This window comes from Schistocerca serialis, chromosome 8, assembly GCF_023864345.2.
Source record: "Schistocerca serialis cubense isolate TAMUIC-IGC-003099 chromosome 8, iqSchSeri2.2, whole genome shotgun sequence".
Classification (NCBI taxonomy): domain Eukaryota; kingdom Metazoa; phylum Arthropoda; class Insecta; order Orthoptera; family Acrididae; genus Schistocerca; species Schistocerca serialis.
This window is the reverse complement of record NC_064645.1, coordinates 215101380-215113611: the sequence shown is the minus strand read 5'-3', so window position 1 is coordinate 215113611 and position 12232 is coordinate 215101380. Positions and strand designations below refer to the sequence as shown.

The 12232-nt window shown below is 46.3% G+C and overlaps 1 protein-coding gene across 1 annotated transcript in view; it reads left to right on the top strand.

Moving 5' to 3' along the window:
* Window positions 1-12232, top strand: part of LOC126416932 (formin-2-like) — a 277023-nt gene that overhangs the window by 124946 nt on the left and 139845 nt on the right. The window contains 3 exon segments of the mRNA XM_050084812.1: window positions 637-719; window positions 940-1159; window positions 1242-1303. Coding sequence (XP_049940769.1) covers window positions 637-719; window positions 940-1159; window positions 1242-1303 — 365 coding nt within the window.

Sequence of the window (12232 nt, the reverse complement as noted above, 5' to 3'; positions counted from 1 at the left end):
CTAGACCCAATCTATTTTCTTTTCTACATGAATGACTTACCCATAATTACATGAGAAATTGAAAGACATTAGGTGAGGCCTATAATCAAACGCTCTGTACAGATACTGGTAAGGGTTATGATTATTGTTAAGATTATTAACAATGTGGTATACAGTGTACATCAGTCTTTACAGCGAACATGCATGTGACACAAAACGTACTGGCTGTTGTCCCTTAAACATACATACTCTCATAATTGAGAACATTTCATATAACTGATACTCTCAATATAAATATATTCACATTCCAGTGTGCCTACTTACATTTACATCACAATCAAATTATATTAAACATTTCTTAAAATTTTACAACTTGATCTGTGCTCAAAGATTTCATTAAAGGCCTGCTACATTGTTTGCTGAATCTACACTACAGATGTCTGTAATTCCATTCATACAACATTCAATCATAAAATGGTAGTGTACTCCATTTATACTTTGAATTTTTAGTGAAACTTCCATATCTTTGAGTACTTAAACAGCCTCTCTCTGTGAAATATAACACTTAATGAACATTTTATTGGTTAGATGGTTTTTATGTACCAATAATTCATACTGTAATTGGGTTTTCTATGTAATTTGATTCTGCATTCACAGTGTTGAGGAAAAAGCCTGTGAACCCAACAGTACCTATGAAACCTTTGTACTGGACTCGAATTGTTGTGCCAGCGACAGAAAGTGTGTAAGTTATGTATTTATTTCTTTTAATGTCAAATTAATATAAGGAATATCCTCAACCTATCACATAGGGAAGCTTACAGTTACAACTGTAATATTAAACTTTACTTATTGACAGTGATGGTTACAAACATAACTTCATTTTATTTATTTATAGTATTTTCATGTAGCACAAAGTGGCTTTTTCAGCCTACAAACAGTTATTTTTCATATAGTAAACAGCAGACGGCTCTGTGGGAAGATCTGGAAGAAGCTAAAATAGAAGACATTGATGAATTTGCAAATCTGTTCTCTCGACAAGTGACTGAACGGAAACCAGTGAAGAAGAAAGAAGAAAAGCCTACAAAGCAACAAGCAGCAAAACTACTTGACAGCAAACGATCACAGAATGTTGGCATTCTTTCATCTAGCCTCCATGTAGAATTTTCAGAAATAGAAAATGGTAACTATATTTAAATTTAATTAATCTATAGTCTGTAATAGCATGCATAAATTAGTGTTTCTGATTATATTATTTTTTCCAGCAATATACAATTTTGATACATCAGTTGTGAACTTGGAAGCTCTACAACAGATATATGATTCTGTAAGTGGAGAAATATTTTTTCATTACAGTTGACACCATAAAAGATTAGAGAATGTTTCAGAATAGAGGTGAGATGAGGGTTGGGATGCTTATGAATGAATGTAATACCATTCTAGAGATCTAATGTAATTCTGTAATATGTTTACTAACAATTTCTGAAAAAATAGGAATAACAGAAATAGTGCTAATAAACACAATTCAGTTTCTGTACAAAAGGTACAAACTAACAGGAAACAAGAACACATTGAAATTTTTCAGGGATGTAAACATTAAACCTGGGATCAGAAGAGAAATAGGCTTTAGTATCAGAAAGTGAAAGATGAAAGAAAGATTCAGTTTATTATATCCTTAATCAGAAGCTGTAAAAACTATATGTTCCTCACCAGCCACCAATCGCAATTACCACTGTAGGACACAATTTAGTTTTTTTCATTGCACCTTTATGTGTATTGTTCTACATTTGAACTATAGTACTGCCAATTCTGTAACACATTAGTTACTAAGTTAACTCTCACTTTCAAATGACAAAATGAATAAAACTTTTACAGATCATAATTAAGGAACATGGCAGTACTTAAGATGCTCTCCAGGTTGTGATCCTTGACTTCTGAAAGAAATTTGACACACTTACACATGTAACTAATGAGAAGAATAAAAGTTTATGGAATATCACACCAGCTTTGTGATTAGACTGAAGAATTTCTGCAAATGGAATACAGCATGCCATTGTAAATGAAGAGATAACTTTAGTCATAAAAGTAGTTTCTGGGAGCCCAAAGGGTGTACTTTGAGGCTATTACAGTTCATGATATGTATAAATAAAATTACCTGATGGATAAGTTGGAAGCTCAATAAGACTGTATGCAGATGATGCTATTGTATAGAATCAAGCCACAATGCTAGAAAATTGTGATAAAATACAGGAAGAACTATGGAGGATTGGGACATGGTGCACTGATTATCAGGGGGTGCTCAACGTAAACGAATGAACACACTGGGTCTAAAGTACCAGTACACGATAGCTGAATGATCATTGGCTGCAGTCACATCCACTAAACATCTAGTAGTATGGAGTAATTTGCAGTGGAATGATCACACACAAAACTAGTTGCAGGTACGGCAGGTGCCAGACTGAGATTTATTGGAAAAGTCCTCAGGAAGTGTAGTCTACCCTTGCAGAAAGTACCTTTTTTGACAAATAATGGAGTTTAGTTTAGTGTTTAGCTTGGTATAAAGTTAGTGTCATGAGAAGTTGCTATGATGTGAGCTCAAGGCAATTCATCTGTACTACCATTTAAAAAAGGCAAAGGAATGACAGAAAGTAAATATTTGTTACAAAATGTATTCAAATTCACTCAATTTTACCCCTACAATGTAGATCACGACCTAGTTAATAGAAATTTATTAACTATATATTTTTTAAATTGATCTAAATGTAGCATACAGTGTATAAAGTTATGTAAATATTGTTTTTTCTTTATACTTCCCTATAAAAAGGTTTGTAATGAACTAGTAATATACTCATCACAACTTCACCCATGTTACTCAGTAAAATAAAACTGTGCAACTTGAATATTTGGAGGGTATTTTTATAAAGTTATAGGTTTCCAGTATTCTCCAGGTTTTAAAAGTAAAAATCTGTACTTTAAACTATGAAATACTGTGTTTTCTTATGGCAGATTATCATAACTTTTGTAAACTGGTTTTGAATCTTGAATAATATAGTATATAAAAACGTCGAAGTCTTCACCCGTTACTGCTTCACCCAACCAGCTAAGATTTTGCATGAATGAAAAGAAGATCCAGTTTGAAATAGTTTCCACAGTCATTTAGCACAAAATACACACCCAAGCACGCACACACACACACACACAAATTTAAATATTAATTTTACTTAACTTATTTATACTTGCTAATAGCAAAACACATTTTAATCCTGGCTTAAGTTGGCACACTTCAGGAGTTTTTAGTGCTGGTGATAGCCCTGAATTCCTCATACAATATATATATAATCTTGGAAAAACACTAGGAAAATAGAGAGAGAGAGAGAGAGAGAGAGAGAGAGAGAGAGAGAGAGAGAGAGGTCTGAGCTGATGTGGAAGGCTACCAACAATTGTTCTCCCTGTGCATCATTCTCCAGTGGTATAGGAAAGGATAGTTGCTACTCACCATATACCAAACTTCTGAGTCACAGATAGGCACAACCAAGACTGTCATATAACACAATAAGCTTTTGGCTAACAAAGCCTTTGTCAGAAATACACTCTTACACGCACTTTCGCACCCCTGAGAAGAGCCGCTGGTCAGAGTGGGTGGTATTAAGGTGGATGCTTTGCATTTGAGACATATCAAGCACCAAAAAACTGGCCGTTCTTTTACAGCCATCTCTTTGGTTGGTAATGGATCATCCAATACTGCTTCTTATGACCCTGTGTCCTTCCCTTCCAGGCTACACTTTTGGAGGAGCGACTCTCTCTCCAGCTTGGGGTGAAACACTTTCCCCATTACCTGGTCTGCACCAGGACTGACAGACACTTTCACCACCAACAAACCATTATTCTTTGTGGAAAATATCAAAGATAAGTTTGGTGAAGTGAAGTTTCTCAGTAACATACAGTTGCATTTACTATTGATGTAAACTTCTCTGCCCAGTCTACAGCCCAGCATGCTTGAGACCATCTTGGTTACATCCCAGTGTCTATTACTTCTTACCAGCCTTTGATTATGATCATCTTCATCCTCTGTTGATGACATCTAGCTTTGCCTGTGTTATGTTCTTTCTCCCTCGTTGCTGCTCCTTGTCCCAATGCCATCCCCCTCTCCCCTCCCCCTCCCCTGGGATTTCCATGCCCTTCCCTCCATGTTCCACTTCACCTCCAAGACTGCAGAAATGCCACCCTTTTTTTTGGCACCTGTCGGTGATGGGGCTTACTCCCAGGACCCCTCCCCCCAGTACCTCACAGGCCAGAGGCAAGCTACCACAACTCGTCCAGGGGACACACAGTCTGGATGCCTCAAGGTTGCCATTATCTTTCAGTTCTGGATCTCGCAGAAGCCTTCTGTAGTCTTCTCTCCCTACCTCCATGCCCTGCTCTCCTCAGCCTATGAAAAAAAAAAGAGGAGGGAACATAAACCCTAGGACAAGATGCCCCCTCCCCCGCCCCCACTAGGTGGCCCTGGTGGTGGCTCCCTTGTAATGTGCGTCTGACCTCTTGTTTATGGATGTCACTCCATTGTTGTTGGTGAAGGATAGTGATCAGTGTGATTGGCTTCAGCCCATAAACCTCCATACTTATTCAAACATCTTTGTGTCAAAGCCTGTTACACATTTGTACAGAGCAAGTCAGTGTATTGGGAATGCTTTGTCTCCTCTTTACTTTCTTCTGTCCGTTTGTCACAGGTGTTGGCTACACTCCGCACCCTCCAAGGTTTCCCATGGTAGTCTTCCATTCTGACCCTTGCCATTCCAGATGGCCTTTGTCCAGATCCATTAGTTCTTGTGAACTAATCATGACCCACTTTGTGACAGCATAGGTGTCAGCCTCCTGTCCAGCTGCATTCTTCCTCCAGAAACAATGAGCTGAATCCTCCCACTTATATTTTACCCCTTGTCAGGCAAGATCCTATGATGAACCTTTCATGGAATGAGAGCTGCTTCTGGCCCTCTCTTCTTCCCATGATTCAGCCCCGTGTGCTGGTTCCACCTATAACAAACTGCTTCAACACCTCTATTCTTCACAACTATAATTTCTCCTCCAGATGTTTAACAGTGTTTGGCTCAAAGGCTTTTTCTCCTTGCAGTGGATAGACAGTATTGTGGTTCCTGCCCTTGAGCCAGATAAGGATCCATCTTCCTGTGACAGTTATTGGCCAGTCATCCTGACCATGGTCTCCTGTGAGTTACTAAAAACAATGGTGGCTTGTCAGCTCAATTGTGTCCTTGAATCCCAGGAGCTAATATCTCCTTAACAGTGCTGCTTTCAGGATGGATAGTCTCCAGTTGCTCATCTGCCTTGATTGGAAACCACAGTTCAGCAGACCTTTTCTCAGCACTGCTATCTCCTCACAGTTTTCCTGGATCTTTGTAAGGCCTACGACACAGCTTGGCAGCATCTTATACGCCTTAAACTCCATGAGTGAGGTCTTTGAGGACCCTCCCAATTTTTATTTGCCAGTTCCTGTCCCACCAATTGTTCAGCGTTCAGGTTGGCACTGTTCTCAGCTCTCCACAGACCCAGGAGCCCCCCTGCGGGTCCGGGGATTAGAATAGGCCCGCGGTATTCCTGCCTGTTGTAAGAGGCGACTAAAAGGAGTCCATCCCCCTCACGGGGGTAGTTAGCACCTGCGTCCGGAGACGGACGGTTCCACGACCTATCATCGTGGTCCTTTTGGTTTTTCACTTCTCGTTTCTTCCTTCCTTTTGTTGGTTCCTTTCTTTGCTCTTCTCCACCTCACTGTCTTCCTTACTCGTTCCCTTGCCTTCTCCTTGCCTTTTTCTCCTTGCCTTCTCATTGCCTTTTTCTCCTTGCCTTCTCATTGCCTTTTTCTCCTTGCCTTCTTCTCCTTGCCTTCTCATTGCCTTCTTCTCCTTGCTTTCTCATTGCCTTCTTCTCCTTGCCTTCTCTGGTCTCCGCCTCGGCGTTTGAGACAGTCTGTCCTCTTTCTCCCTCTCTCTCTTCTTTTTCCTCTTCTTCCTTCCTCCCTGTGCGTGCCTGAAGGCCGACCCACGCGTTCGCACGCGTAGCCGGTGACGGGGTAACGCGTAAGTCCCCGCCCTGGGTAGACATGTAAGGCACGCGCGTACCCCCTGGTAAAGGCCAGGCCCGGGGAGGGGTGATTGCCTGAGCTGATACCTTCTGACCATGCCGATTGGTCCCTCCGTCTGTTTCTCGGGAGGTGTGACCTGAGGTGTAAACATTCACCTAAGGCGGGAGTGCCCTCTGAGAGGGTCCCCACAAGGAAGGAGCGCGCCATCGGAGACGCTGGCAATCATGGGGGATTCCTCCGCAATGGATTCTACTCCATCTCTTTCGACTTCGACCCACAAACGGAAACGTGACCAGCCAACAGTGACAAAAGTACTACCGCCTGCCCCACAGTTCCTCGTAGTTTCTCGATCTGAGGACGGAAAGGATTTTTCCTCTGTCAACCCTTTCGTTATTCAGAAGGGCGTAGATGCCATAGCCGGATCTGTCAAATCTTGTACCAGGTTGCGTAACGGCACCTTATTACTAGAAACTGAAAGTGCCTTTCAGGCACAAAAACTGCTTCGGGCCACCCTCCTGTACACGTTCCCTGTCCGGGTGGAGGCCCACCGAACTTTGAATTCGTCTCGTGGTGTAGTCTATACTAGCTCCCTCGACGGATTGACTGACGAGGAGCTTCAATCATTCCTCGCTGAGCAGGGCGTGACGGCTGTCCATAGGGTCATGAAAAAGGTCAACAATGACCTTGCACCGACCCGGACAATTTTCTTGACCTTCGATAGTGTTAAGCTGCCATCGCGCATCAAGGCGGGCTACGAGGTTATTTCTGTTCGCCCCTATGTCCCGACACCTACGCGCTGCTACCAGTGTCAGCGTTTCAATCACACTCGACAGTCTTGTTCCAATGCGGCTAAATGTGTCACTTGTGGCAGGGATACCCATGAGGGTGACTGTCCACCTCCGTCTCCTCGTTGTGTGAACTGTCAGGGTGACCATGCCGCATCCTCCCGCGACTGTCCTGTCTATAAGGAAGAACGCTGTATCCAGGAAATTCGGGTCAAAGAGAAAGTGTCCACCTCGGCTGCTCGCAAGCTATTGGCTAGTAGGAAGCCCACGCTGCTCCCAGCGGGGAAATACAGTACTGTCCTCGCCTGTCCTCGCCTCTCCTCGGACTACCCGGGAGGTAGCAACCCAGACATGCGATCTGACCTTCAGCACCACGGTCGTCCGTTCGGCCAGTGCTAAGATCGCGCGGTCGACGTCTCCTCTTCCTCCCATCACCCCACAGACACGAGCACCTTCCTCAGCTTCTGCTAAGACGAAGGCACGGAAGTCAGATGCACGGGCCTCCAAGAAGGAACCATCCCGTGCAGACTTCCTCCGTACCTCGACCTCCCAGCCTTCGATCGGTACTTCCACTACACGTCCTTCCAAAAAGGCGCATAGGAAGCACAGTTCTCCTTCCCCGCCACGGCGCATTTCTTCTCTTGCGCCACCCAGCGGCTGCCGCCCCAGGCCGTCATCCGTTTCGCCTGGCCGCACCGCTGGTCGCCGTACATCTGGCCGTTCACTGGTGGAGGAAGCTACCCCTCCCGGCCATTCTCCCGAGATGGCCGATGACCCTATAGACCCAATGGACGATGACTGTCCGCCTACTGATAGCGGCGGCAGTGCTCGCTCGAAGCCAGGCCCTAAGCGGCCTTCGAGGTGACCACTTCTCTCATCTTCCTTTTCTTACGATGGCACTTATTCACTGGAATATTCGCAGCATTCGCTCCAACCGAGAGGACTTGAAGTTGCTGCTCCGCTTGCACCGTCCGCTTGTCGTAGCCCTCCAGGAAACGAAGCTACGCCCATGCGATCAAATTGCCTTGGCACACTACACCTCTGTGCATTTTGACCTACCCCCTGTGGTAGGTATCCCAGCTCATGGAGGGGTTATGTTGCTGGTCCGGGATGATATTTACTACGATCCCATCACGTTGCACACCGGCCTGCAGGCAGTTGCCATCCGCATTACTCTCCCCACTTTTACGTTTTCCTTTTGTACCGTTTACACTCCATCGTCATCTGCTGTTACCAGGGCAGACGTGATGCAACTTATTGCTCAGCTACCTGCACCATTTTTGTTAACTGGAGACTTCAATGCCCACCATCCCCTTTGGGGCTCTCCAGCATCCTGCCCGAGGGGCTCCTTGTTAGCAGACCTTTTCAACCAGTTCAATCTTGTCTGCCTCAATACTGGCGCCCCTACTTTTCTTTCGGACACATCTCACACCTATTCCCATTTAGACCTCTCTATATGTACTCCCCAACTTGCACGCCGGTTTGAGTGGTATGCACTTTCTGATATATATTCGAGCGACCACTTCCCGTGTGTTATCCATCTCCTGCAGCATACCCCCTCTCCGTGCTTCTCTAATTGGACCATCTCCAAGGCAGACTGGGGGCTCTTCTCTTCCAGGGCGACCTTTCAGGATCAAACCTTTACAAGCTGCGATCGTCAGGTCGCACACCTCACGGAAGTCATTCTCGCTGCTGCTGAATATTCCATCCCTCACCCTCCTTCTTCTCCACGTCGTGTACAGGTCCCCTGGTGGACCGCAGCATGTAGAGACGCTTTACGTGCTCGTCGACGTGCTTTACGCACTTTTAAACGCCACCCTACAGTGGCGAATTGTATCAATTATAAACGATTACGTGCTCAGTGTCGTCGTATTATCAAAGAAAGCAAGAAAGCCAGCTGGGCTGCTTTCACAAGCACCTTCAACAGTTTTACTCCTTCTTCTGTTGTCTGGGGTAGCCTGCGCCGGCTATCTGGCACTAAGGTCCACTCACCAGTTTCTGGCTTGAAGGTCGCGAATGACGTCCTTGTGGCCCCTGAGGCTGTCTCCAATGCCTTCGGCCGCTTTTTCGCAGAGGTTTCGAGCTCCGCTCATTACCACCCTGCCTTCCTCCCCCACAAACAGGCAGAGGAGGCTAGGCCACCTAACTTCCGCTCCTCGAATTGTGAAAGTTATAATGCCCCATTCACCATGCGGGAACTCGAAAACGCACTTGGCCGATCACGGTCCTCTGCTCCAGGGCCAGATTCTATTCATGTTCAGATGCTGAAGAACCTTTCTCCTGCGGGTAAAGGTTTTCTTCTTCGTACATACAATCGCATCTGGATTGAGGGACATGTTCCCGCATGCTGGCGCGAGTCTATTGTTGTCCCGATTCCTAAGCCGGGGAAGGACAAGCACTTGCCTTCCAGTTATCGACCTATCTCGCTTACCAGCTGTGTCTGTAAAGTGATGGAGCGAATGGTTAACTCTCGATTGGTTTGGCTGCTCGAGTCTCGACGCCTACTTACCAATGTACAATGTGGATTTCGTAGGCGCCGCTCTGCTGTTGACCATCTGGTTACCTTGTCGACCTTCATTATGAATAACTTATTGCGGAAGCGCCCGACCGCGGCTGTGTTCTTTGATTTGGAGAAGGCTTACGACACCTGTTGGAAGGCGGGCATTCTCCGCACCATGCATACATGGGGCCTTCGCGGTCGCCTCCCTCTTTTTATTCGTTCCTTTTTAATGGATCGACAGTTCAGGGTACGTGTGGGTTCTGTCCTGTCCGACACCTTTTTCCAGGAGAATGGGGTGCCACAGGGCTCAGTTTTGAGCGTCGCTCTCTTCGCCATCGCGATCAATCCAATAATGGATTGCCTCCCAGCTGATGTATCAGGCTCCCTTTTCGTGGACGATTTTACCATCTATTGCAGCGCGCAGTGTACACGTGTCCTGGAGCGCTGTCTTCAGCGTTCTCTTGACCGTCTTTACTCCTGGAGTGTCGCCAATGGCTTCCGTTTTTCTGCCGAGAAGACGGTCTGTATTAACTTCTGGCGCTACAAAGAGTTTCTCCCACCGTCCTTACGACTCGGTCCCGTTGCTCTCCCAATCGTGGAGACAACAAAATTTTTAGGCCTTACATTTGACAGGAAACTTAGCTGGTCTCCACATGTCATATTTGGCCGCCCGTTGTACCCGTTCTTTAAATGTCCTCCGTGTTCTCAGTGGTCTGTCGTGGGGAGCGGATCGAACCGTCCTACTTCGTCTATATCGGTCGATCGTCCGCTCCAAGCTGGATTATGGGAGCTTCGTATACTCCTCTGCACGGCCATCCATCTTACGCCGCCTCAACTCCATACAACATCGGGGTTTACGACTTGCGATCGGAGCATTTTATACCAGTCCCGTAGAGAGTCTTCATGCGGACGCTGGCGAATTGCCACTCACCTACCGGCGCGATATACTGCTTTGTCGGTATGCCTGTCGGCTACTGTCAATGCCCGACCATCCGTCTTATCGTTCCTTTTTTGACGACTCTCTTGACCGTCAATACGGGTTGTATGTCTCTGCCCTGCTACCCCCTGGAGTTCGCTTTCGTCGCCTCCTTCAACACCTTACTTTTTCCCTCCCTGCAACCTTTCGAGTGGGCGAGAGCCGCACGCCACCTTGGCTCCAGGCTCAGGTCCACGTTCACCTTGACCTCAGCTCGCTCCCAAAAGAGGTCACCCCCGGTTCGGTCTACCACTCCCGTTTTTTGGAACTTCGTTCGAAGTTCATCGACATGACTTTCATTTATACAGATGGCTCTAAGACCAATGACGGGGTCGGGTGTTCCTTTATTGTCGAGGCACAAAGTTTCAAATACCGGCTCCATGGCCATTGTTCGGTCTTCACAGCTGAGCTCTTTGCCCTCTACCAGGCTGTTCTTTACATCTGCCACCACCGACATTCTGCTTATGTCATCTGCTCAGATTCCCTGAGCGCCATCCAGAGCCTCAGTGATCTGTACCCGGTTCACCCTTTCGTACACCGGATCCAACGCTCTCTTCAGCAGCTGGTGGACGTCGGTTCTCCAGTTAGCTTTATGTGGGTTCCGGGCCATGTCGGTATCCCTCGGAACGAAGCTGCAGATGCCGCGGCCAAGGCTGCGGTCCTCCAGCCTCGGACAGCTTCTTGTTGCGTCCCTTCGTCCGATTTTAGCAGGGTGATCTGTCGGCGCATCTTATCTCTGTGGCATGCCGATTGGGCTGCACTTACCGACAACAAGCTTCGGGCCTTAAAACCTCTTCCCGTGGCTTGGACGTCCTCCTCACACCCTTCTCGGCGGGAGGAGGTCGTTTTAGCCCGGTTAAGAATTGGACACTGCCGGTTCAGCCATCGCCATCTGCTGACGGCTGCGCCGGCGCCGTTCTGCCCATGTGGGCACTTGTTGACGGTTAGACACATTTTAATGTCCTGTCCAGATCTTAACACACTGCGCCTCGATCTTAACCTGCCAAATACTTTCGATGCCATTTTAGCGGATGACCCACGAGCAGCTGCTCGTGTTCTTCGTTTTATCAATTTGACAAACCTCGCTAAGGACATTTGATGATGCTGTTTTTTAATCCTATGCCTGTCAGTCTGTCTTTTATCGTGTTTTCCCTTTTAGTTGTTGTGGTCAACTTGTGCCTCGCGGTGCATTCTTAGAGTAGTCAGGGCGCTAATGACCATTGAAGTTGTGCGCCCTAAAACCACAAAAAAAAAAAAAAAGAAGACCCAGGAGAGTGGTGTTCCACATATTAAGTGTCCCTGTTCTCATCACTATTAGTGGACTTGTGGCATCTGCTGGACTGTTGGTCACACCTGCCTTGTATGTGAATGACTTCCACATTTGGGCTAGTCCCACTCAGTGGCCTCTGCAGAACTACACCTCCAGTGTGCCATCTGGTGCACTTCCACTTAAAAGCTTTTGCACAGTTTTTGATTCTCTCCCCTTAAGTCGAGTGGCCTATTTGTCGCCATACTACTGTCCATCCTGATCTGGAGCTCTACCTCAACACCCAACACCCAACTATGGTCCACCAGTTCGATTTCTTGGATCTTCTTCACGGCAATAAGCTTACTTTTTTGCCATGTATCCATCACCTGAAGGGTGGTTGTTTTCGTAAACTTAATGTCCTTCATTTCCTTATCCACAACTGTTGGGGTATGGATCATTCAATCCATGTTTGCCTTCATCAGGCATTAGTTCTGTCTCATCTGGATGATGGTTGTACAGTTTGTGGATCAGCTGCCCTTCCACACTGCTCCTCTTGGACTTGGCTCATCATCATGATATCCATTCAGCCACCAGTGCCTTTCACATTAGCCCTGTCAATAGCCTTTTGATTGACACTAGGATCTCTTTCCCC